Source organism: Peromyscus maniculatus, chromosome X, assembly GCF_049852395.1.
Source record: "Peromyscus maniculatus bairdii isolate BWxNUB_F1_BW_parent chromosome X, HU_Pman_BW_mat_3.1, whole genome shotgun sequence".
NCBI lineage: Eukaryota > Metazoa > Chordata > Mammalia > Rodentia > Cricetidae > Peromyscus > Peromyscus maniculatus.
This window is the reverse complement of record NC_134875.1, coordinates 134435603-134462453: the sequence shown is the minus strand read 5'-3', so window position 1 is coordinate 134462453 and position 26851 is coordinate 134435603. Positions and strand designations below refer to the sequence as shown.

Sequence of the window (26851 nt, the reverse complement as noted above, 5' to 3'; positions counted from 1 at the left end):
GTCTAGCCTAATGGTAATCCTATAAAGGGAGTGAAGTGGGGGCGGGGAGTGACAGGAGGATCATGAATTTGAATCCAGCCTGGTCTAGTCAATTCCAGGCCACCCGGGGCTACATAGTGAGAGTCTATCTCAAAAAGCAAGCAAGAAGGGTGGAGATGGCTCACTGGGTAATTTGTTGCCTAAGACTTTGTTTTTAAATCGCTAGATCCCATGTAAAGGTGGAAGGAGAGAACCCAGTCCCTAGTTGTCTTATGACGTCCACAGGTGTGCTGTGGCTCACAACCCCCAACAAATAATAAAAGCTTTCTTAAAGCAAGCAGGCACAGAAACTCAAGGTATAATATAGTTTTCTACTGTACCTTAACATCAGCTGACCCAATTTTCAAAACTGACTTTTACAATAAATATAATCAACTGTCTTAATTTGGCTTTTTCAAAAATATATTCTTATTTCATGTACATTGGTGTTTTGCCTGCCTATGTGAGGATATCAGATCTTGGAGTTAGACAGTTGTGAGCTGCCACGTGGGTGCTGGGAATTGAACCCCAGGCCTACTGGAAGAGCAGTTGATGCTCTTAACCACTGAGCCATCTCTCCAGCCCCCTTAATTTGGCTTTCTATGGCTGTGATAAAACACCGACCAAAAGCAATTTGGGGGAGGAAAAGGTTTATTTCCCCTTAGAATCCCCAGGTCACAACCCATCACTAAGGGAAGTCAGGGCTAAAAATCAAGGCAGGCACTGACTCAGTGATCATGGAGGAACACTGCGTACTGGCCTGCTCCCCACTGCTTGCTGTAGCCTGCTTCTTTATACAACCCATGCCCACTTGCCCACAGGTGGCACCGCCCACATCAATCACTAATCAAGAATCACTACAGCCATCCCTACAGGCCAATCTGATGGGAGCATTTTCTCAGTTGAGGTTCCATCTTTCCAAATGACTCTAACTTGTGTCAAGCTGACAAAAAAAAAAATCAACTAACTAATGTTTTTAGGTTGCCTGACGCGAGGAATATAAAAATAGGTGAATCCTGTTGATGGTTTCTCCTTTGTCACTGTATCACTGTTGTAAAATATCCTCTGTAACAATTGCTAAAGAATGAGCTATATTTCTTGGCACAAAGAAATATAGCTTTAACAAGACTGTAAATACTCACTGGACAAAGTGTTGGACACTGTTTAAGTAGCTTATATATGGTACAGGAGATAGATAGGATCCAGGGCTTCAGATATGCTAAGCAAGTACCTTTCATTTTAAAAACAAGATCTCATGTAACCCAGGCTGGCCTCCAACTCATTACATAGCTGAGGATAACCTTGAACTGATCCTCTGTCTCCACTTCCCAAGTATTGGGTTATCACAACTGGCTTCCACTCCTTTATTAGTTTTTTGAGACAAAGTAGTCCAGGCTGAGCCAGGCAGTGGTATTGCGCACCTTTAGTCACAGCACTCGGGAGTCAGAGGCAGGTGGGTCTCTGTAAGTCTGAGGCCAGCCTGAGTTGTTTGTACAGAGCGAGTTTCAGGACAATCATGGCTACATTGAGAAACTCTGTTGAAAAAAAAAATTAACAAACCAACCAAAGTAGTCCAGTCTGGCCTTCAACTGGAAAGGTAGCCTTGAACTTCTGATCCTCTTTTTTTTTTTTAACTTTCCCACTGCTGGGATTAAAGACATGTGCCACCAAGCCCCAGATCTAATTTTTTTTTTTTGACTCAGTCTTGCTAAATTTCTCAGGCTGGCCTGGATATTGTAATACTTCCAAGTAGGCAAGATTACATTATTCATCACCACATCCAGCCAATTAAATCTTAATAGGAATGTGGTGAATCCTGTTACCATCCCTAGTTTAGAGAGAAAATATGAAGCACCAGAGAATTAGAGGGTGACATTCTGTTTAACTGCCCCTCATCTGTGATCCATACTATATTTTTATGTCCTTTTTTATTTATCACAAAGAATGGTGTGGTCAGTGTGTCTTAAAATGTACTACCTTTATTTACTTGGGAGGGGACACCTATACCACAGTGCATGTGTGGAAGTCACTGGATGACACACAGGTGTCACTTCTGAGTTCCAGGGATCAAGCTCATATCCTCAGCTTTGGCAGCAAGGGCTTGTCCCCACTGAGCCACCTTGTTGACCCTTCTCTTTTTGAGAGTCTTTCTCAGGAAAGTCCAGATTAGATACCACAATCTAATGACAGGACTCAGTGTGAATCAGACATCAATACAAAAGGTTTGTGCTAGCTTTTTCGAGAATATTTGCTATTATTTCAAGAAGCAGTGAACTTTTTGAAAAGACTATAATTTGGCCACTAGGAGAGGCTCTGCTGATCTCAGGCAAGTCATAGAACCTGTTTGTGACTCAGTCTCTCCATGTGAAAAAACCTGTGTCACAGGTACAGGTTAGACTAGTTAATACATATAGAGCTTTGGCTAGCACCTGGAATAGATACTAAATTTTTATTTTTAAAAATGAGCATACAGGGCCGGGCGGTGGTGGCGCACGCCTTTAGTCCCAGCACTCGGGAGGCAGAGGCAGGCGGATCTCTGTGAGTTCGAGGCCAGCCTGGGCTACAGAGTGAGTTCCAGGAAAGGCGCAAAGCTACACAGAGAAACCCTGTCTCAAAAAAAAATGAGCATGCAATATTTAAGTTTTATTATAGTACTTTCAAATATATCTTTTCTTGGGGGCTGAGAAGATGGCTCAGTGGTTAGGAGCACCATTGCTGTTGTAGAGGACCTGAGTTCAGATCCCACAGCCCAGCACCCACATTATGTGGCTCAGAATTGCCTGTAACTCCATTTCCAAAGGATCCACTGCCCACTTCTGGTCTCCATGGGCACCTGCACACACGTGCCATTCACACACAAAAATTAAAATACAATTTTTCTTGACTCCCCCATTTTGGCATCTCCCCAACTTCTGTACCCTTCCTTGCCCAGTAACCCCCTTTTCTTCTTTAGCAACTTTTTGCCCCCTCTCATGGTCCCCTTTCAGCTTCGTGACCTACATTCACATTTACTGTTTTTTTTTTTTTTTTTTTTTTTGGTTTTCCGAAACAGGGTTTCTCTTGTGTAGCTTTGCGCCTTTCCTGGATCTCACTTGGTAGCCCAGGCTGGCCTCGAACTCACAGAGATCCGCCTGCCTCTGCCTCCCGAGTGCTGGGATTAAAGGCGTGCGCCACCACCGCCCGGCCCACATTTACTGTTTTTAATAAAACTTAGTGGACCCATCTGTCAAGGTATTTCAGGTGCAGAGGTCATATTAATTAGAACTACAGGCACCTCTTGCACTTACTCGGCAACTTTCAATGTTTAGGGGTTAGAGAGATGGCTCAACATTTATTGAAAACTCAGAGGGGTTTGCTGCTTTTCCAGAGGGCCCAATGTCAGCTCCTGAGACCATGCCAGGCAGCTCATTAACTACCTGCTCCAGCTCCAGGGGATCTGATGCCCTCTTCTGGCTTCTGCAGGCACACACACAAACAGGACAATTTTCTTTTCAATTTCTATTTTTTATTTACTTATTTTTAGACAGGGTCTATTATGTAGCCCTTGCTGTCCTGGAACTCATTGTAGACCAGGCTGGCCTCCACAGAGATCCGTCTGTCTCTGCCTCCCGAGTGCTGGAATTAAAGCTGTGCTCCATAACACCCAGCTTCTTTTCCTTTTTTTAAAAATCAACTTTACTTTAGGTGCATTGTCCGTGTGAAGGTGTTAGATTTCCTGGAACTGGAGTTGCAGACAGTTTTGAAGTGCCATGTGGATGCTGGGAATTGAACCCAGGTCCTCGGGAAGAGCAGTCAGTGCTCTTAACCACCCAGCATCTTTTCAATTTTGAAATCATTTACTTGCTCTCATGATATTATATACTAGTTTGAACAAGCTGATGATCAGGCAGTTAGCTGGTAGCTGAGAAAGGCCGATTTAACTCTGCTTTAATGGCCAGGGAGGGAGAGTCTCAGTCTTGTGTGTATCAAGTCATGAGAAGGAGCTCCTGGAGGTTGAGTGACCAGTTACAATGGTGACTTCGAAAAGCTCCAGCCCCCTGGGGCTTTCATGCCCCATTGACTTTAACAGGATCCAGGGCAGTTTTACTGTCGGATGAGTTAAGGTCACAGCCCAAGAAAAGAAGATTGAAGACAGGTAAGCCACGACTCTGAAGATGACGCTCAGGACAATAGCAACTGGGCCAGTGCAGGTTATTTATCTTCCACATTCATCCTCCCCTCGTGTTTCCTGCCTATCTGACCTGCAAAGCCTAAAAATGCAAAGAAAAGCACAGGACTACATGGGGGGGGGGGCTGTGTACTTCTCATGACTACCACCTGCTGAAATCTAACTTCAGGGGACAGAGTGGAACATTATTTGAAGGAAAGTCTAGGTGGCTTGAGGTGTACTAAGAACCATGGCAAGGTACTGAAATGGGAGGAGCGGTAGAGCTGAGGTGCAATTAGAAGGAGACATTGAATTCTTTGTTTTGAGATAGGGTTTCTGTGTAGCCCTGGCTGTTCTGGAACTTGCTCTGTAGACCAGGCTAGCCTCAAACTCAAGATTCACCTGCTTCTGCCTCCCAAATGCTGGGAGTAAAGGTGTGTACCACTACAGCCCAGCTCACAGTTTTCCTCCCTGACTTTTTCCTCCAAATGGGGCAAGTGAGGATTGAGGCATAAAATCACAAGTTAAATTTCCTGCTGGGTGGTGATGGCACACATATTTAGTCCCAGAGCTCAGGAGACAGAGGCAGGTGACTCTGAGTTTGAAGCCAGCTAGGTCTAGAGAGTGAATTTCAGGACAGCCAGGACTGCACAGAGAAACGGGTTGGGGTGAGCGGGGGCAGGTATTCACCATTTCCTGATGGGCAAACTACCTGTCTCTAAAACCAGAGTTTTCACAAACCTGAGTCTTCATAGGGACAAGTCAGAAAGGGCCTGATTCAGAAACAAGATTCCTTCACAGTTAGGAAAGCCTCCTGGTCTCCTGGAACAAAGAGCGAGCTAGCTTTCTGCAAAAGTATTTCTCATCCTCCTTGGGTGCCAGGCCCTAGAAAAAACAGCAGCAACCCAGCCAAAATGGTCCCTGCTCTCACCAAGCTGTTGTTCCAGCTGCCAAATACAAACAATTGCAGAAATCACTAGTCAGACTGGTTAGTGTTGAGTTAGGGGTGAACATGTCAGCTAAAGAAGATGTCCTGCACGGGGGTGGGGTGGGTGTGTTCGGGATCCATCCCGGGTGCATGGGCAGGCTTTGGGGAGCTGGTGCCTGCAGTGTGGCACCTTGCACAGCCTTGGTGCAGTGGGAAGGGGCTTGGACCTGCCTGAGCTCAGTGTGCTGGTCTCTGCTGACTCCCCACGGGACACCTTGATTTGGAGGATGTGGGGATGGGTGGTGGCTTGGGAGGGAGGGCTAGGGGTGGGAGGTGAGATCTGTGGGTGGTATGTAGGTTTAGTAGAAAACTTAATTAAAAACAATCAACGTCCTGAGTTCAGGAGCCAGGAATTAAAGCCTCAATTCTGGTGCCCTGGGTTACCTGTCAGCCATTATAGCCGAAGTGGGTACAGCTTCTGACTTTTCTCCCCTGCTACACCTGTGTGGGTTTTGTTTGTTTTTTAAAGAGCCCCATTATGTAACCTTAGCTGGCCTAGAACTTGATGTGTGTATCAGGCTGGCTTCAGACTTGCTGAAAATTTCCTGTTGCAGCTTCTCAAATTGTGTTATAGGCCTGCAGCTCATGCTGAGCTCACCCATGCTCTTCAAGTGTCAGTCTTTGATTTCCTAGGATAGGCCCCACCCAGTCGTCCTCACAGCCCAAGCTATTTTTTTTTTTTTTTTTTTCGAGACAGGGTTTCTCTGTGTAGCTTTGCGCCTTTCCTGGAACTCACTTGGTAGGCCAGGCTGGCCTCAAACTCACAGAGATCCGCCTGCCTCTGCCTCCCAAGTGCTGGGAATAAAGGCGTGTGCCACCACTGCCACCTGGCGTTTTTTTTTTTTTTTTTAAGACTGGGATTCTCTGTAGCCCTGGCTGGCCTCGAACTCAGAGATCCGTCTGCTCTGCAGCACCCACCCCCACCCCATGCTGGAATTAAAAGAGCACAACAGAACTAACTACCTGGCCAGCTTGAGCCCTCATTACATTTACCTTATGCGACTGTTGCAGCCTTAAGAAGATAAGCATGACATTTAAACTCATTAAAATTATTTTGTGGACTTATGTTCGGTGTTTTGCTTGCATGTATGTGCACTCTATGCATGACCGGTGCCTCCGGAGTCCAGAAGTGGGTGTGAAAATCTCCTGAAAATAGAGGGCATTAGGAACCGAACCCAGGTCTTTTGCCAGAGTAACAAGTGCTTTTAACTACTGAATCATGTCTCCAGTTCCCTCCCCATTTTGTTGTGAGACAGAATCTTGCTACATAGCCCAAGCTGGTCCCAAACACCTAGCTCAAATGGTCCTCCTGCCTTAGTCTCTCTAGTAGCTGAAACTACAGATATGCATCGTGACACCCAGCTGTGTTCGAATTTGATGAGAAAACTGAACCCCCACAGGGGTTTCCTACCCATAGCCACAGATGCAGAAAACAATGAATTGTTTTTTGTTTTTGTTTTTCGAGACAGGGTTTCTCTGTGTAGCTTTGCGCCTTTCCTGGAACTCACTTGGTAGCCCAGGCTGGCCTCGAACTCACAGAGATCCATCTGGCTCTGCCTCCCAAGTGCTGGGATTAAAGGCATGCACCACCACCGCCCAGCATGAATTGGTATTGAGACAGACAGACGTCAACGCAGACAGTTCCTTATTCTGGACTGCAGAAATCGCCAACCTCTGGTAGCCAGCTAATAGTGCTGACAATCGTGCTTTATTTCTCTTCTCCCTCTGTATATCTCCAATATTAAGTCCCCAGCCTGTTTTCACATCTGTCTCCTCTGAGCTGAGAAATCCATTCCGGGAGTATGTTTACTCAGAAGTCCCCAATTTTGTGACAAATTCGTGTCCTAGGAACCTCTTCTTCACACTTGTCACTTAAGTGTTCTTACTTATCCTGGCCTCCTGTCCCATCCTTCAGGCTTTCACTCCTAAATGTTACATTATATAGTGTGTCATCATCGCTGCCCACCCCCGCCCCGCCCCCCAGGTTTCTCTGTGTTAACCCTAAAGGTCCTGGAACTTGCTCTGTAGACAACTCAGAAACCCCCTTGCCTTTGCCCAGAGTGCTAGGATTAAAGGCTACCATGCTGGGCTGGAAGGATGGAAGGACTTCCTTTGCCTGAAGTAACCAGATGAGAAGCCAGGCTATGGAGCTTCTGTGTATGTGAACATATGCATAATTGTTTGTGTACAGAGGCCAGATGTCTAGTTTCCTCAATCACACTCTATCTTTAAATTTTTTTTTGAAACTAAAATACATTTTCCCCTTCCCAAACCTACAGTCATATGTACTCATATGTATGTATTTTATGGCTGACCACACAACTCCTGTACCGGAGACCAGTGCTCTCATTGAATTTGGGAGCTTGCTCATCTAGGCAGAAAGCAGGAGCTGTCTCTAACTCCCCAGCGCTAGCATTAGAGGTGTGCCCTGCTCTGGCTTGCTTATGTGACCCAAACTCAGATGCTGAGCTTGCACAGTAAACACTTCACAGACTGAGCCATCCTCCTTCCCATCCCCTAGAAGGCCTTGGAGGCCACACATGAGAAAGGATGGCAGAAATGAGTTGTCCATCACATTCCAGGGTGGTGGAGAAATGAACAACTCCCCTAATACTTTTCACATATTTTTAAAATAGCTTCTCGAGTTTAACTTAGGTTGGCCCAGACTGTTTTAGAATACAGGATTTTCCTGCTTCAGCCCCTAAAGTGTGACTGGATTTAAGGTCCACTTCCTAAGTGATAATGCAGGACTGGGCCTGTAAATATGGCCAGGAGCCCTTTGTACAGAGCTTGCAGATCCCAAGAGCCAAGATATTATTTTGCTAAATAGACACTGTATTTATCTGCCCTCCAAATTATTCAGATTAGTGCAGCCCTCATGAACAGAGAATGGGCAGAGAATAACGGCTAACACAGAAACTGGTCAAAGCACAGAGGTAAGTATCTGTGTAGAGATTAGGAAACTGAAGGGACATTATCACATATTTTCCAAGGCTAAGGGGCCCTCCCCAAAGAGTGGGTGAAAAGATGTTTTTTATTTCCCGAGACAGGGTTTCTTTGTGTAGGTTTGGAGCCTATCCTGAACTCACTCTGTAGCCCAGGCTGGCCTCAAACGGAGATCCACTTGCTCTGCCTCCCAAGTGCTGGGATTCAAGGCATGTGCCACCATTGCCTGGTGGGTAAAAAGATTTTAAGAGCCAAAACTGTTAGGCCTGGACTTAGTACCTTCTAGACATTCTAGGCCCACTACACTCATCAACTCACAGCAGCTGTGGTTCCCTGCACTCGCTCAAGCCAGTCAACTCCAGCTTGGGCCTGGGCCTCCCCCATCAAGAACATCAAGAAATACAATGGTTTTGTTGTTGCTTTTTCTTGAGACAGAGTTTCTCTGTGTAGCACTATCCTCCCTGTCCTGGAACTCCCGAGAACAGGCTGGCCTTGAGTTTAGAGATGGGCCTGCTTCTGCTTTCTAGATTAGAAACATGTGCTACAGTGCCCATGGTCTACAGACCAGGGACTGCCCTTAAAAATGGCCATCAAGTCTTCAGCTAGTGATAGGAGCTCTTGAGGTCTTCCTGCTCCACTCTGGACAGTAGCACCCCAGACTTGTGGTCCTGAATCCTCTAAGAAAGCATGCTGAGTAAGTCACGAAGAGCAGGTGAGTAAGGACTCTTCCACTGGCACCAGTTCCTGCCTCTAGATTCTCGCCCAGACTTCCTTTAATGCACTGCATAAGCAAAACAAACTTTTTCTCCAAGTTATCTATGGCCATGATGTTGTATCACAGCAGTAGAAGCCCTAAGACATTACTTTTAAATCACCAATGGGTCAAAGAAAACAAAAGGACACTTAAAACTTAGACAAACAGAAAATACAATACAAAATGCAGCAGTGCACACTTTTAATCCCAGCAGAGGCAGGCAGATCTTAGTTCAAGGCCAGCCCGGGCTGTTACACAGAGAAACCATGTCTCAAAAAACCAAAAAAGATTATACTAGCCAACGATATTTATTTATTTATTTATTTGAGCTGAAGATCGAACCCAGGGCTAAATCCCCAACCCCAATATTTGGTTTTTGAAGGACATTCAATACTTACACACCTTGAAATCACTGAACACATCTGAGTATGTATTTCCTTCCTAAGTGACATATAACTAACTGTAGTGCATTTGGCCATATATTTAGCGAAACAAAAACAAAATTCTTGGCACATGTGGTCAGTGACTGAAAATAGCCAAATCTGAAGACGATGGAGTTAGAATGTAAACAAGCTGAATTTGGAGCTAAGATTGTAAAATTGTTGGAGCATTAGAAAGTCTCAGTTGCTGTTTACTATATGTATCAAATATCACATTCTTTATAAAAGAATAAAGTATAAAATTTTATGTGAAAAAAAATTCTATGTGTAGGTGTATGTCATAACACATACAGCCTGTGTCTCTCTCATATTAATTATTCTCTCCTAGCACATTGTGGGATCTGAAGGTCAAGTCAGACCTGGGAACAGGCCCAGAGTCATCTCACCAGCCCTTACAAGTTGAGGTCAACCAGTGTTACAATAAAGCAAAAACAAAAAGAGAGAGAGAAACCAGTTTCTCTAGAGGTCTGGAAAACTGGCCCAGGATCTTAACAGTCCTTGTTGCTCTCCAAGATGACTTGAGTTTAGCTCACAACACCATTTGGTGGCTCAGCCCCAGGGCAATCTGAGGCCTTTGATATCCAGGAGAACCAACATACAGACCTAAATTAAAACAATCATTTTGGGAAATAAAGATATCTATATAACAAAAATCTGCACTTGTTTATAAAATTCACAAAAGCCAAGATATGGACCCAACAGAAGCATAATAAAGGGTAGTAGTCAACCTTTAAATAAAGGCAGTTAAGGATTAGCTGAGGAGATAGCTCAGGGGTAGCATACGCACCTAATGTTTGAAGTCCTGTTTTCATCCTGAAGACAGCACCAGCACAGTAAACTGCAGCATACACTTAAAATATGTGGACTAAATCACATTTCTATTATACCAAGGCAGTAAATATGGCAATTATTTTGATAGTAACTATGCTTACTTACCAAACGATGTCCTACGCCTTAAATGTATACCATCTTGGCAATAAGTTAAAATGTCTACAGGAATAATAATGGACTCAAGCTTTCTGAAAAGGAAATGTGCCTGCAATCCTAGCACTTGGGAAGTAGAAGCTAAATGAGGCCAGCATGGCTTACAAAAGTTCCATCTTAAAAAATAAAAAACCAGCCGGGCGGTGGCGGCGCACGCCTTTAATCCCAGCACTCGGGAGGCAGAGCCAGGTGGATCTCTGTGAGTTCGAGGCCAGCCTGGACTACCAAGTGAGCTCCAGGAAAGGCGCAAAGCTACGCAGAGAAACCCTGTCTCAAAAAAACCAAAAGAAAATAAATAAATAAATAATAAAAAAAACCAAGCACTCGGGAGGCAGAGGCAGGTGGATCTCTGTGAGTTCAAGGCCAGCCTGGTTTATAGTTTCATGAGAGCCGGAACTATTGCAAGAAATTCCAAAAGGGTATCAGTCTAAACCAAAGCAACTACAGCTCACAAATTTTCAATTCCAATGCGCATTAATGTTGTATTCTTCTTTTACCAAATAGTTTCTCATAGGCGTGCTAATTTTTACTGTTAAATTACGATGCTTTTCTATTTGTAGCACAAGATCAGTAAAATGATGGGCTTCACACATACCAAGACCTTGCTTGCCCTGGATTCAATCCCCAGCAAAACCATTCCCCAAATAAAAAACACCAGCATATTAAGAAAGATTTATTTGGAATGCCATGATTTAACAAGATAAATTACTTACAAGTCCCACCTTCTAATCTACAGGACCTAGGGCAGTTCCTCAAAAACCCACAGTAAGAGCCTTACCATAATCATGCTAATTGGGTAATGGTTCTAAAACCTTTGTCAGGTCTAACCCCCAGAATAGTAAATTTTACATCATTGTGAACCAGGAATTGAAAATAAGGGATAGAGCCTGAGCTGAGGAAGGGGAGGAAGGCAGCTGAGAAGGGACTAGGAGGCTTCATTCTGCTACGTGGGCAAAACCAGGATATCGGCCAATTGTCACCAAATGTTTTCACATGCCTTAAGTAAGCACAGAAATTACTTTCATCCAATACCTCTGGAAAAAGCATAGTACACATCCTACATGCCTTCAATGCAGAATGTGGCCAAGGGGTGTGGCAGCATTCCTCAGGAATTTGGTCCATTTTAGACATGTTCCATTGAAAACCCAGCCTACTGAGATAAGTAGTTTCCATTTTAAATGCTGAAACTGAGGAAGCAGGGCCTCAAAATATTTTTGGAGGCTGGAGATAGCTCAGCTGCTAAAATGCTGCTAGCCTAGCATGCAGGAAGCCCTGGTTCAGTTCCCAGAATGTATCACACTCCTGTAATTCTAGAAACAAGATGCTTTGACTATGGCATCTGCTATTTTGGCTCTAGGTCCAATCCCTTCCACTGGCAATTTGAGGGGCTTTGAACCTCAAATTTGAGTTCTACCAAGGTCTGTGGGACCAAAGTTCTGCAGTGGGTCTTCTGGGTCCTTTGTCTCACAATAAACAGAGACAGACTTTGCACAGCTAAATTATTACAATACAGCTTCAGTTGTCCGGAAGGTGGAGCAACTGTTATAGAAATCAGAGACTATTTCATGGTTCTTGTTGACTATCTATTTACCTATGTGTGTATCTATATATAATACACATTACATATCTAGACACACATTCCCTGAGGAAAATCATCCAGCTGTAGTCACTTTATGGTTGATTATGAAACACTACCTCGGGTGACAATGTATGTCCTCCCCACCCCCCAGCTTCAAGGCAGGAAGTGGTTCTGCCATCTCCCACCACCTTACTTCCCCAAAGGCCCAGCATAGAATGCTTCCTCAGACCAAGTACCCACCTGGTGGGGTTAGCCACAATGCCCCATAATCTGGGCCTGGCTCAGTGGGTGAGGCAGAAGTCTGGGAAGTTCCTGAGTCTTCGTCCACCTGCCAAAGCAAATTCATGACCATTTGGGTGGGAGAAAGGAGGACCCTTGGGGCCTGTCCCTGTTAGCTGGGGGAGACCAGAGACACCTCCATGCCCCAAGGATGAAGCAAACTGTTTAATGTTCTGGAGTCTGCAACCTGGTGGTATATTTGGCCAAGCATTAGCCAGGTGACAACCATGGACAGAACTTATTTTTCCATTCTAACTAGAACTAATGGAGGACTAATGCCCACAGGACTCAAAGCCATCCCCCTAGAATCTTCACTCAAGGTTCGTGCGCAACTACAGATAGACTCCTCCCCTCCACAAGGGCCATGACTGGCTTCTCACTCAAGACAACCTCCGTGATTCTACTCAGTGGCCTTATACACTTAGCCATTTGACTTACCTCCCCAGATGTGGACCACTACGCTATGAGAAGCATGAGTCAAAGGACTCCCCGAAGGTCAAAGAGCAGGGAGAAGTAGAGCCCACATGTGAGATCAGAACTCGGAATCCAGTCTGAACTTTCTTTAATCCCCCCTTTCCAACCACATTTCCCTTAGGCCTGACATAAAGTCACTCAGTACATCTCTACCCCCACAACCCCCATCATTTAAGGAAAGGAGAATGCACTATTCTGTGCATCCCATGTCAGGAGATTAAGGTGGTCATGCTCTCAGGACAATCATACAAGTAGGGAGGGTATCCACCTTGTGCTCAGAAAAGGAAATAATAGTTGTGAAAAGGACCAAGAAATTACGTCAGAAACCCCAATTCTAGCCCTAAGGGAATTGTGTTCAAGCTTGTCTCACCACACACCCACAAAGCAATCTAAACCTTCCTAATTTCTACTTCAAGGCTCAACCCTCCCGCAGTTCCTGGCCATCCCACTACACTTGCAAGCTTCCAGCCTCCTGACTTGCCTGTAGTTCTTTCTACAGAGTAAACTGGGTTGAACAAGGAAAAAGCATTATCAGTATTGATTTGTGTTCAGGTTTCATCTTTTAATTAGCTCCATAAAGGACATCCTAAACACATCAGACACAACAGAATATCTTTTCTTCCAGTATTAAAAAAATGACATTCACAAACATTTTCAAGAAGCTCTTCTATATAATCAGGACAATAATCTTGAATAAAAAACATCTCTAGGTAATCATGATCTTGATTCAGATTGCTCATAGGTACATTCAGAAATCACTTTCTGGCCATGATAAACATTGTATACAAGTTTTTTCATATGTCCCTAAATACACATTAATTTTAAAAACATTAGCCTGGCCACTTTTTTTTGGCCAGAAACAATCCTGAACCTAAACAAAAACTAACAAAAGAAAAAATATTGGTACCATAACCAATGTCTTAAAAGTTGTCTTTACAAGGGAAAAAATGTTTCAAGAATACATGGAGCTTTCTAAAAGGTCTTTAACAAACTACCTTGGGAGCTCAATTCAAAAATAGAACTTGATGTACTAAAACAGATGTTTCAGCGCAGCTCCAAAAATCTTTATAAATACAGCAATTTGGAAGGACGATCCTGGATCAGAAGTGTTATTCCTTGTGTATCTGAGAATAGTAAGAAGGGGTAGAATTTTGATGTCAGGAAGAAACAGGCTGATAACATGCTCACCTCCCAGAGTTGATAAAGATGCTGCACACCACCTCTTTATTTCTACCATGCTCCACAGAGCAGAAGATTGCTTTTCGGACACCCCCAACCCCCGCCCCCCTACTAGTTCTGGCATGCACCTAACAGCGAGAGTAGCCAAATGGTGCTCATAGATTGGCTGGGCAGGATACCAATGCAGCAGAGATAAAGGGTAGTGTGGCCAGAAGAAAAGCAAAGGGCCAGGCCAGGAGGGTCTGATGAAGAGTTTGACGCAGGGCCAATATTTGGGGCTCACCTACATATCGTGTGCATGCCCCATTTCAGTTGTCATAATTGTCTCTGTAATTCCCTCCTGAGTAGCGGTCATAACCACCCTGGCTTCTGGGAAAAAGCGGAATTGGTTTACAGGAATACATTCTACATGGCAGACAGTAACATTAAAAACTAGACACGTCAATCTCATAATAGTGGATTTACAATACAAACTTTACTACTTCTTCATGCTGATGCAGATTAAACCCACGGCCTGGCACGTGTTGAGCAATTTATGATATATCCAAGCCACACAATACAAAACTTAAAAAGTGTAAGCAAAATACATGAAGCATATGAACACTATGTAAAAATTACCATCTTTAGCATAAGCTAGATATAAATATTAGGCTACTGCATTATTGAGAACACCAATACCAGAGTTATCCCAACCTCTCAGCACCCACCTGCCACTGTAGTCTCTAGACCGTCCATATCCATAGCCATATCCTCCAGGCCGGCTGTCGTATCTTCCGCCTCCATAGCCCTGGTCTCCACCACCTACAGAGACGTATTTAAAAATAGCAGTTGTTCAGACATGGGCTTCTAACAAATAGCTCTCTGCCTCATCTCATAATCAAACCACCACTGCACTTACCTCTAGAGTAGCTGCGACCACGCCCATGGGCCCCAAAGGCACCCCCTCTGCTTCCCCGGGCAGACTTGCCTGCATGGTCCACACGGATCTGGCGCCCATCCAGGGACTAGGTGTGGGAAGGAGACAGACACAAGGAAGGGTTGTCTGTCAGTCAGAGCAGTGACGAAGAAGAATGGGCACAGGCAAGTGGACAAGAGCCCAGAAATTCCTGCTGGGCACCAAATTCTGGGTGCCACGTTCCAGAACAAGCTCCTCGGACCAGAATGGCTTCAGCAGGAGCTCTAGAATCCCACACATGAGCTGAATCCACTACTTACATCTCGACTGAACTCAGGCCGAGTGCTCCTCCCCACTCTAAGCTGCCCGCCTATTAGGGCTAGACACCTCTCTTGCTTTGAGGCTTCCGAGTCCATCCCAGAAGACTCACGAGGTCCTCTCCGGGCCAGGCCCACAGGTCTGCAGACTCTACTACCTAAGCCCAGAGCAGGTCAACCATCCACAGGTGGCTTCTCGGCCTCATGCAGGACCAGTCGTCGCCTCCCAGGCAGCCCGGCTCTGTCTGCCGCTGCCCTCCACCCCCTAGAACAGAAGGCAGTCATGCTCCTGTGAGTGGACACTGCGGGGCTTGGTGGCCACGCTGCCCCTGGCAGACATAGAGGGAAAACAGAAAGGACGGAGAAAGTGGCAGACAGGGAGAAGGCTCCTCTGGAGGCAGGAGGCCTCACCTCGCCATTCATGGCTCTCATGGCATCGGAGGCATGCTCTGGGTTGGTGAAGGTGATGAAGCCAAAACCCCGGGATCTTTGAGTCTCCCGGTCCTTGACAACAACCACTGGGAGGGACAGAAATGTAAATGTTAGCACCCTAACATTGCAGTGGCAAAGAGAACGGACACCTCCCACCCCCAATCCTGTAGCCTGACTGCATCTTAGAAACACAGGAAGTTAAGGAGAATTTCCGGTTGTAAGTCCCAGACTGAAAACTAGCTTGTATCCAACAACCTTCCTCCACCCGCGGGCTGCTCCATAGCTCACCCTCAGAGATAGGCCCAAAGCTGCTGAAGTGGTCTTCGAGTGCCTGCTCATCGGTGTTGAAGTTGAGCCCTCCCACGAAGAGCTTTCCTTCCTCAGAAGACATGGCAGAATGCAAATCCTACGGGGCGAGCATGTGGGACATTGGGGGAAATAGTAAAGGCGGGGAAGGGGCGAGATGTCAAACACCTGCTGGAGACCGAGAGTTACAGGGAACACAGAAAGTGGGTTCACAGAAAGAAATCAAACGGCAGGCAGGACACCCCCAACAGAAAAGGCGGGAACCGGCAAGCCAGAGCGAGCCCGGCCGCCATTTGACGAGCGCTGCCGCGCATGCCCACACCGCCCCACCCGTCATTTTGTACGGCCGCGCAGGCCCACAAGCGCCTTGCATTTCCTCTTTTCCCCGCAGAACAAGATGGCGGCCGTCACGTGGGAGGAGACAGCCGGTCTCGGTGGTCGCGTGCTCACCGCCGCTCCCGACCCAGCCCGTCCCTTCCGGCCTTCCTCCCGTTCGCACGCAGCACGCCAGTCGCACGATTGGGGGGCTTTGCCTTCGAGCCTGGGCCTCGGCCTCCTCGGAGAAGCTCGAGCCTACGTGTCAGCGGCCGCTACTCTTCCTACTCTCGGCCCCCGCCCCCGGCGGGCCGGGCAGTGGGCGAGGGCCGACCCCTGCGCAGGCCCAACGCTGCTTACCTGGAAAAAATGAAAAGTCACAAGGGCTGGAGACACGGCGAGCTCTACGGGACCGGGAGAACAGAGAGGCTGCCGCGCGGGAAGACGCCTGATAAAGCGTGCGTAGCAGCTACGTCACAGAACGTCCCCCAGCGCGGCCCGGCGTGCGTGCTCATTGGTTAAGGCCAGCGGGGGTTGGGTGGTGGGAGAGGAAGGCGGAGGAAGCAATTTGCCTTGCTGCTTCCGGGAATAGAGGCGAACTTTATGAGTTCAGTGCATCCTACTATAAGCATCTCTCTACTAGCTTAGAGATTGCACCCCCCTTTCCATCTACAGATGGTTTGATTCATATAGCCTTTTCCTCCCTGACGTCATTTTCACTGCTTTTGACATCATTTTCCCCCTTCGATAGATAGGAAGTCCTGACTGACAGTAGGTCAGTGCCAATGAACTACCATCCTCAGCAATCAATCTTAATTACTTTCTAGTCCTTTAACCTCATGTCCCTAAAGTCATCACCTTCAGAGTTCTTGATGTCAGACCCCACATGTTTTGAGGGCTTAACCCCTACCCCTTTATCATCTCTGCCCAACACCTAGCCGAGTTATGGGACCCTTTCTCTTGGTGTCTCCTCAGTTCTGACGTCAGCTCTCATCTTTATCTGACAGTCTCTTTAAGCCTGATATGCCTTCTTCAGCAAAAACAGGTACCTTATCCTCAAAGGATGCAAAGCCAACCCACAGAGTGAATTTTGCTCTCTAATCAGAATAGCTCTTGATCCAAAGGATTGACTTTTGCAATACATAGTGAAATCCAAAGCAAGCACTGTTTGAGTCTACAGCCTGACAATTTGGTCTTTCCCAGCCTTCAGTGTCTAATAACAACTTGTTTGCCTTCACGGACTCTACATTTTTCACTCATAGAATGAATTTGTTCAACTTTGTAAAGGCCTGTCCCCTACTCCACCACCAACCCCAACACTGGTAGATTTGTTAAGCTTCAGATGCTATTCATCTATGGTCCCATATTTCTCAGTGATTTTTTCGGGGATTTGAGTGTTATTAAATTTGTAAGTAATATCTTTACTTAAGTACATTTATTTTTTATTTAATCATTTCTCACTCTATGATCTATACCTCACTGTGCTCAAGATAGCCTGAAACTCATAAACCTCTTGGTTCAGCCTCTCCAGTGCTGGGGTCACACCACCTTGTCTGTATTTTTAAAGAACTCCTCCCCCCCAAGTCGCAGAGATACTCTTCTACAACTTATTCTGTTAGCTCTATAGTTTTGCTTTTAGAGTGCTCTCCTAGGATGTGCAAGTCCCTTGACTTATATCCCAGCAGAGGGGAGAGCTGTGTCTGGTTTTACTGTGCCTTTGGGCCAGATGTCTCACCATCATCTACCAGGAAACTGAAGCAGAATTGTAAAGTTGAGGCTTTTAACAGGTTCCAGGCTAACTTTAGCTACATGGTGCAACCCAGTATTGGAACAGTGAACAAAAATCGGACGTTTGGGGACTGGAGAGATGGCTCAGTGGTTAAGAGCACTGGCTGCTCTTCCAGAGGACCTGAGTTCAATTCCCAGCACCCATATAGCAGCTCACAACTGTCTGTAACTCCAGTTCCAGGGGATCTGACACCTTCACACCAATGTACATAAAATAAAGTTAAATAAATTATTTTTTAAAAATGGATGTTTCCCAAACCCAGAAGGACAAACATGGTATGTACTCACTCATAAGTGGATTCTAGATATAAAGCAAAGAACAATCAGGCTGCAACCCACAGAACCATGGGTTCTATATACATATACATATATAGAAGGGGGGACCTAGGATGACTGTGGCTTTTAAGTTTTGGTTTTACTCAATTACTGGGCAAGCCTCAATGAAACATTTCACTCTTAAGATAAGAATTTATACTGTATCAAGCTGATAATAGAAAAATAAAGAATTTTTTTAAAAAATGGATGTTTTTTGGAACTGCATTTTATGTAAAGATTCGGGGAATAACATCATGATGTTACCTGTGGTTTTAAGGTATGTGCACACTGATGTTGCTCCCATTAAGATTTGGCATGTTAGTTGGGTGTGATGACTTCAAACAGTGATCCTAGCACTTGGGGAGGCTGAGGCAGTAGGATCTTTCATTCAAGGCCACCCTAGGCTACCTAATCAGCCACACACACACACACACACACACACACACACACACACACACACCCTTCCAAGAAAAATGCCTAACGAAAGAATTGGAGCCTAGTTCCTTTGCCTCTTGAGTGTGGACTGGACTTAGTGGATCAGTTGTAATGAACAGAATAAGCGAGGCTGAAGTGCTAGTATGTCATTTTCAAGCCAGGCCCATAAAAAGGCAGTTTGGTTTTCTGTTCCCTCGTGCAGGCTGAGCATTCTGTGAAATGGTTGTTGGTTTGTCAAGAGTAGCCCTCCAGAGGGGGCTAAAGTGGCATGGAGGGCTACTCTTGACAAACCAACAACTGTCTGAGAAGTGGACCCACACCCCTATGAGCATATGAAGCAGAGCCATCTCACTAAGCCACTCCCAGAATCCTGACCTTCCCAAACCATGGGGATGTTTCTTTCTTTGTTTTGTCTTGAGACAGACAAGGTCTCACTATGTAGCTCCACTTGTGAACTGGGCCTAGTTCCCTTGCCTGTTGGGCATCACTAGAACTACCTGCACTCAGCATTATGGCCGATGTAGTCTGGTCACCTTTGTGGTAGTTTGATGTCAATTGATAGCTAATACATCACCAGAATCTTCCCAGCAAAGAAGATGAAATAAATGTTTCTTTTATTTAAAGACAGGGTCTCTTTTATGTATTCCAGGTTGGCCTGGGACTCACTACATAGCCCTGGATAGCTTTACACTCTCGGTTCTCCTCCCTAGTACTACAGATGTGCATGACCAACTCTATTTATATTTGAAAATGGGATCTTGCTAAGTTTCCTAAGGGGGCCTTAAACTCCTGGGCTCAAGTCAACCTCCTGCTTCAGCCTCTGGAGTGACACTGGAGATCACTGCGGATTTTATTTTGAGGCAGCGTCTTACTATGTAACCCTGTCTGGCCAGGAATTTGCTATATAGACCAGGCTGGCCTCAGACTTAGAGATCTGCCTGCCTCTGCCTCCCAAGTGCTAAGAGGAAAGACATGTGCTACCATACCCAGCTTTTGGTTGGTTGTTCTTTAAGACAGGGTCTCATGTAGCCAGGTAATCCCCCTGCCTTCTAAGTGCTGAATTCCAGGCCGAAGCCACCGAGCTTCCCCTGACTTCTTGGGTTGAATGCTTAGATCATTTTGCTTCCTCTCTTCCTCCCTCGCGTGTTGCTCTGTAACGGTGGCTGGTCTATAATTCACTATCTAGCTCAAGTTGTCCTTAATTTAAGTCACAACTGTGACTGTGAGGTCCTCCTACCCCTGCCGTGCCAGGCTCCTTCCTTTTTTTTAATTAAGAAAAAAATTTTAGCCGGGCGGTGGTGGCGCACGCCTTTAATCCCAGCACTCGGGAGGCAGAGCCAGGCGGATCTCTGTGAGTTCGAGGCCAGCCTGGGCTACCAAGTGAGTTCCAGGAAAGGCGCAAAGCTACACAGAGAAACCCTGTCTCGAAAAACCAAAAAAAAAAAAAAAAGAAAAAAATTTTATTTTACATACCAATCACAGATCCCTCTCCTCCCGCCCCTCCAGCCTCCCCCTCCCAACCCACCCCCCATTCCCTCCTACAAGAAGGGAAGGCCTCCCATGGGGAGGTACATTTAGTTAGTAGAGGCAGGTCCAAGTCCCTTCCCCTGCCTCAAGGCTGCCCGAGGTGTCCCAGCATAGGTAATGGGCTCTAAAAAGCCCCCTCATGCACCAGGGATGGATCCTGATCCTACTGCCAGGGGGCCTCTTAAACTGATCAAGCTACACAACTGTCTTGCTATGTAGAGGGCCTAGTCCAGTCCCGTGCAGGCTCCATAGCTGGCTCCTTTCTTTAAAAATTAAATTAAAAATTTATTTTTATGTGTGTGGGTGTTTTGTTTGCATGTATATCTGTGCATCATATGCATCTGGTATCTGTAGAGGCCGGGAGAGGGCACTGGATTTCCTAGACTGGAGTTACAGAAGCTGGAACCATCATGTGGGTGCTGGGAATTGAACTTTGGAAGAGCAGCCAGTGCTCTTAACCAATGAACAATCTCTCCAGCCCCTCCTTTCTTTCTTGATGAATGTGTTTAAAGCTATATATTTTCTTCTATTAATCAAAATTTTTTCCACAAATTTTGCATGTAATACTTTATTATTTTAAATATTTATTTTGTCTTTCATCTAAGGATTAGTGTCGCAAAACTGGGAGTGATTTTTTTTCTAGCTTCCTGTTATTGCTAGTTTTATTACATATGGTCAGAGAACACACACACACACACACACACTCCCCCTTTTTGTAGTGTTGAGGCTCTAACCAGGGCCTTGTACATTCTAGGCAAATACTGTAACACTTAGCTAAGCCTACAGCCTTTACTATTTATGCTCTTGGGTTTACTGAGACCCTCTTTGTGCCCTAACAGTACTTAAGTTCTTAACTGCTAATATAAAAGGCACTTTTTCCCATTTAAGTAGAAGGTTACATAGATATTGTGTTGGGTTTTTTGTTGTTGTTGTTGTTTTTTGTCAACTTGACACAAGTTAAAGTCATCTGGGCAGAGGGAGCCCCCAGATGAGAAAATGCTTCCATTAGCTTGGCCTGTAGGCATGCCTGTGGGGCATTTTCTTGAAAAATGGTTGATGTAAGAGGGCCCAGCCCACTTCGGGCAGTGCCATCCCTGGGAAGATGGTTCTAGGTTGTATAAGCAGGCTGAACAAGTCACAGAGAGCAAGCCAGTAAACAGCTGTGATGGCTATTCTTGGTTGACAAATTGACCACATCTGGAATTAACTAAAATCCAAAAATGGAGGGCACACCAATAGGGGAATTTTTGCTTAATTTGAAGTAGGAAGATCCACTTCCTTCTTCTTCTTCTTCTTCTTTTTTTTTTTTTTTAGGACGATCCACTTCTAATCTAGATCTTGAGGCTGGAAGAAACATGCTTTTAATCTGGGTCTTGAGGTGGGAAGACACACCTCTAGTCTTCTGCTGGAAGCCTATCTATCTAAGGACATGGAAGAAGGAAGTTTTTGTCCTTTGCCTGTCTGCCTTCTCCCTGCTGGCAAGTCCATTCCTTCACTAGCATTAGAACCTGCTTCCTCAGGATTCCAGCATGTACTGAATGAAGACCGGCTGAGACTTCCAGCCTGTTGGACTGAGCAACTTCTGGATTCTTGAACTTCCTGTTCACAGCCAGCCATTGTTGGAGGAGCTGGACTGCAGCCTGGAAGTCATTCTAATCCCCTTCATATATATATATATATATATATAAATATATATATATTGTCATTCTGTAAGTTCTCTCACTCCAGAGAACCCTGACTAATACAGCAGCATTCCTCCACGAAGTCTACTTCAGTTCTTCCCTCCAAGTTCCTGCTTTGATTTTCCTTCATGACGTAAGCTGTAAGGTGAAATACACCCTTTCCTCCCCAAGTTGCTTTTGGCCATGGTCTTTATCAATAGCAATAGAAAGCAAATTAAGATAGAAATGATACATATAGTATACCAACATCTATAGATCTATCTATCCCAAGCTTAAACTGTATTTGTGGTAGACATATCTTCCTTATCCATCTGTGTGAATCTTCTCTATCTTTTGTAATCTTGTGTGTAATGGGGGTGGAGGGTGAAAGAGAGCGAGCCCACACGTTGAGATCAGAGGACAACTTTCAGGAAGGACGTTCTCTCCTACCATGTGGGTCCTGGGGATCGAACGCTGGCCCTCAGGCTTGGCAGCAAGTGCCTTTATCCACTGAACCATCTCACCCCGACTCACCCCCACTGATTTTGTAGACAGGATCTGATTGTGTTGCTTAAGTGCTAGGATTACAAGTGTACGCCACCATGCCTCACTTGGACTTTAAAAAATGGCAGTTAGGGTCTGCTTCTTTTTTAAATTTAAGTGTTTGGGTGTTTTGCCTGTGTGTATGTCTGTGTATAATGTGTTTGCCTAGTGTCCCAGGAGGCCAGAAGAGGGGGTCAGATTCCCTGGGACTACAGTTACAGATGGTTGTGAGCTACCATGTGGGTGCTGGGAATTGAACCCAGGTCTTCTAGAAGAGCAGCCGGTGTTTTAAACCATTAAGCTATCTCTCCAGCTCTGAGAATCTGTTTTAAATCTTTTTGGTAACTACTATTACATCAGGACTTAGTCCTAACATTTCATTTTCTGTACTTACAATATATAATTGGAGGGCTGGGAGTGAACTCGGTTGGGAGAATGTCTGCATATCATCCATAAAATTGTGTGTTCAATCCCTAGCACTACGAAATGCTGGGTGTGGTGGTCCAGACCTGTAATCCCAGCAGCTTGCCTGCACATGATGAGGTGAAGACTCTGTGTGTGCATGTGTGTCTGCACATTCTTTGGTTTCTCAGAGTTGAACAGGCATTGTAACCTGTAACGTGGGTCTTGGTCACGATTTCATCTGCTTGCGTGAGTCCCACGTTGTGAGGAACCTCACCAAAAGGCTCAGGTACTAAGAACTGAAACCATTTGCCAATAGCCCTATGATGCAAGTGAAGCCATTAGCTAAGTCAGGCGTCCTGGTTGACAAGTCAACTGAAACCTCAGAAAGAACCCTGGGACAAAGCCACCAGTTAAGCGACTTCCAGATTCCTGACCCTTGGAAACGGCAAGACCAATAAATAAATCCTTGTTGTTTGGGGCTTCTAAGTTTGGAACTCATACTGAACTGAAGTTACTTGCTGCTTTAGCTGGCCAAATACAGTGAGGAAAGCAGAGACCAAACCCTACCTGTTCACTTACCTGGACTTTGAGGGGCGAAGAGAAGTGTGAGGGATGAGTCAGACTGTATGGCTCCTAGCACCACAGAATTAGTTTTCACTCCCACTTGCTTTCCTAACATCTGCAAATGTTCTAGTAAGGAGTCATCAAACCCTCAGAGGAAAAATCACTTTAAAAGGAGATAGTCTCGGCTGGGCAGTGGTGGCGCATGCCTTTCATCCCAGCACTTGGAAGGCAGTGGCAGGCAGATAGATCTCTGCGTTCGAGGCCAGCCAGGGCTACACACAGAGACACCCTGTCCCGGAGGGGACGGGGGAAGGAAGTGGTCTCCCTCAGAGTATCCAGCAGTCCTGGCATCTGGGAGACTGATGGCCACTGGCTGCCCGTTTCTTCCCCTAGGATAGCTGCTGCCTTCACACTAGCCATCTAGACACCTGTACTTGCTTGGGTCTGGATGATTTCCTCCGTAAGAGAGCAGGCAAAAACTTCCAAAGCAATGCAGAGAAAAGGACAGAGCCCTAACAACCTGCATATCCCCCTAGTCTAGATTGTATTTGCTGCCTCCAGCTATCTGTCTCTCAAAACATACCAGTTCCTATGGAGCTAGAGAGGGCTCAGTGGTTAGAGCACGGGCTGCTCTTCCCAGAGGACCTCAATTCTCAGCACCCACATGACAACTCACAACTGTCTGTAACTCCAGTTCCAGAGGATCCCACACTCTCACACAGACATGCATGTAGGCAAAACACCAATGCATTAAAAGCAAATACATTTTTTAAGCTGAATAAAAGAAAAAGGCTAATATTAAAAAGAAAAAAAAAGATGGCTTTCTATGCCCTCATGGGTCTACATGAGGTGCTACAATTTCTGGAACCCATGTTTTCTTTAGGAAAAAATTATATATATATATATATATATATATATATAAAATAAATTGTGGCAGCACACGCCTTTAATCCCAGCACTCAGGAGACAGGCAGATCTCTGTGAGTTTGAGGCCAGCCTGGTCTATGGGGGTGAATATATGTATATGTATTTATATATTTGATACATTTATATACATATATAATATATAAATACACACACACACACACTTTTGGTTTTCTGAGATAAGGTTTCTCTGTGTAATCCTGGCTGTTCTGGAACTCGCTCTGTAGACCAAGGTAGCCTCAAACTCAGAGATCCACCTGCCTCTGCCTCCTGAGTATGCGCCACGACTGCCTGGCTCTAAAAAAACCTATTTGTTATTACACTATTCATTGTGTGTATCAGGGAGGGGGTGGCGAGTACATGTGGAGGTCAGAGGAAACTTTACAGGAGTCAGTTCTCTCTTTCTACCATGTGGGGCCTAGGGCTCAAATGCAGCTTCTCAGGCTTGGTGGCAAGCGCCTTTATCCACTGAGCCCTCTTGTCAGCCCTGGAACCTGTGTTTTCCTCTGGAGTTTCTCCCAGCGGGTTCAGCAGCTTATATCTCTTGCCATCTTGGAATGGACCAGAAGGTCCAAGTATCCTAGAGAAAAAGTAAAGGTTTCTGCCTTTCAGAGCCCAAGCCTCCTGTTCACAGAATGGATTCATTGGCATTCTAAAGGTCCATACACAGAACTGACTTGTATGACCCCTTAAGTATCAGTACTTGGAGCTGGAGAGATGGCTCATTGTTTTAAGAGCCAGGTTTGGTTCCCAGCCCCCTAATAGGAGCTCACAACTCTCTGTAACTCCAGTTCCAGGGGATCTGATGCCGTTCTCTGGCCTCTGCAAGCATCTTGCACATAGTGGTACATAGGCATACATGTAGGCAAAACAGCCATACACATACAATTAACATGAAAGCCAATCATGGTGGCGCCCGCCTTTCATCCCAGCACTCAGGAGGCAGAGGCGGGCGGATCTCTGAGTTTGGGGCCAGCCAGTCTACATAAGCAAGTTCCAGGACAGCTTTAAATAATAAAATCAGAATTCATTAACAATAGGACATACCCCATAGGGTGTCAGCTAGTTACTGATGAAAGGAATACATAAAGTCCCCAGAAAGCCCTTACACTCTTATGTTTGGCTTCTATGGAGTCCAAACCCCTTATTACAGTGTGCACTTGGTAGATCCACAGTGTTTGAATACCCTGGACACAAAAAGATACCTTTGTCCTGCTCTTTAAGTGACTAATCCTTCTCCACCAACATTGGGGGTGATAAGAACCTTTTAAGGGTCACCCTCAGCTTTACGTGGTAATGTGTGTGTGTGTGGGGGGGAACAGATAAGATCTTTTCTAGCTGGGCAGTGGTGGCGCACGCCTTTAATCCCAGCACTCGGGAGGCAGAGCCAGGCGGATCTCTGTGAGTTCGAGGCCAGCCTGGTCTCCAAAGTGAGTTCCAGGAAAGGCGCAAAGCTACACAGAGAAACCCTGTCTTGAAAAACCAAAAAAAAAAAACCAAAAAAAAAAAAAAAAAAAAAGATCCTTTCCTTGATTGATGTCCCATCATCTCTGGCAGCATAACATCTAGTCAGACCCTGCACAGCTAGGTCATGACTCGGGGACCCCAGTTAGCTCATCTACTATCTATCATATCCTTAGCACAGGGCAGTTTCCTTGTGAGAAAGCTCCTCCACATTCTGATTAGCTAAGTAGGGAAGAGGGATTGCCTTTTTTAGAGACAGATTTTTCCCTCCGTAGCCCAGGCTAGACTTGAACTTGTGATTCTCCTTTAATCTCCCAAGTAGCTGGGAATTATGTGCATACCACTGCAGCCTGATCAAGGACCTGATTTTTTTTTTAGTTTTATTTTATTTTATATGAATGAGTGTTTTTCTTGCATGCATATATGTATGCCATGTGCATGCTTAGTGGCCACAGAGGTCAGAAGAGAGTTGGATCCTCTGGAACTGGAGTCATGGATGGTTCTGAGCCACCATGTTGGTGCTGGGAACTGAATGCAGGTCCTCTGCAAGAACAATGAATATTGTTCACCACTGAGCCACCACTCAGCCCCAGGGACCTCATTTTTATCATTATCTTGCAATACTTAGGCAAATTCTTGTAGGGTTCAAGTTTTATCGGTGCTTGATTTTTCTTATCAATATTAGTGGCAATATGCTGAAATGGTTAAGACAGGCGTCCATCAGCTGGAAACCTAGCTTAGGGCATAGTCCCATAAGCTGGTTCCGAAGTATGTGGAAAGCAAGAAACCTTAGACCCCTGCTCAGGGCTGCCAGCATCATGCACTGGAAGGTCCACAAAGAGTCTAGATCCTAGAAATGATGAGTGGCCTAAATGTTTCTCTCTTTAGGCCATAAACTCCCAGTTTTTGTAGTAAATCAATCTCTCTCTCTCTCTCTCTCTCTCTCTCTCTCTCTCTCTCTCTCTCTCTTTCTTTTTGAGACAGGGTTTCTCTGTGTAGCTTTGTGCCTGTTCTGGATCTTGCTCTGTAGACCAGGCTGGTCCCGAACTTACAGAGATCTGCCTGGCTCTACCTCCCGAGTGCTGGGATTAAATGCTCTTTTCTTTTTCTATTTTTTTTTTTTTTGAGACAGAGTTTCTCTGTATAACATCCCTGGCTGACTTGGAACTCAC

General features: G+C 45.4%; 1 protein-coding gene across 2 annotated transcripts; it reads right to left on the bottom strand.

Annotated features, from left to right (window-relative positions):
• Positions 1-10937: 10937 nt before the first annotated feature.
• Positions 10938-16542, bottom strand: Rbm3 (RNA binding motif protein 3). 2 transcript variants are annotated; one of them, XM_076562107.1, is made up of 7 exons: positions 16414-16542; positions 15721-15838; positions 15412-15518; positions 14687-14792; positions 14496-14589; positions 14072-14157; positions 10938-13733 (listed from the first exon to the last, which is right to left on the bottom strand). In XM_076562107.1, the coding sequence occupies exons 2-6, from the start codon at positions 15821-15823 to the stop codon at positions 14097-14099; spliced, it is 471 nt and encodes a 156-aa protein (XP_076418222.1). In that variant the 5' UTR covers positions 15824-15838; positions 16414-16542; the 3' UTR covers positions 10938-13733; positions 14072-14096. The 2 variants fall into 2 exon arrangements, with proteins under 2 accessions (XP_076418222.1, XP_076418223.1); XM_076562108.1 differs by having other exon boundaries at positions 14072-14154.
• Between the last annotated feature and the right edge of the window lie 10309 nt (positions 16543-26851).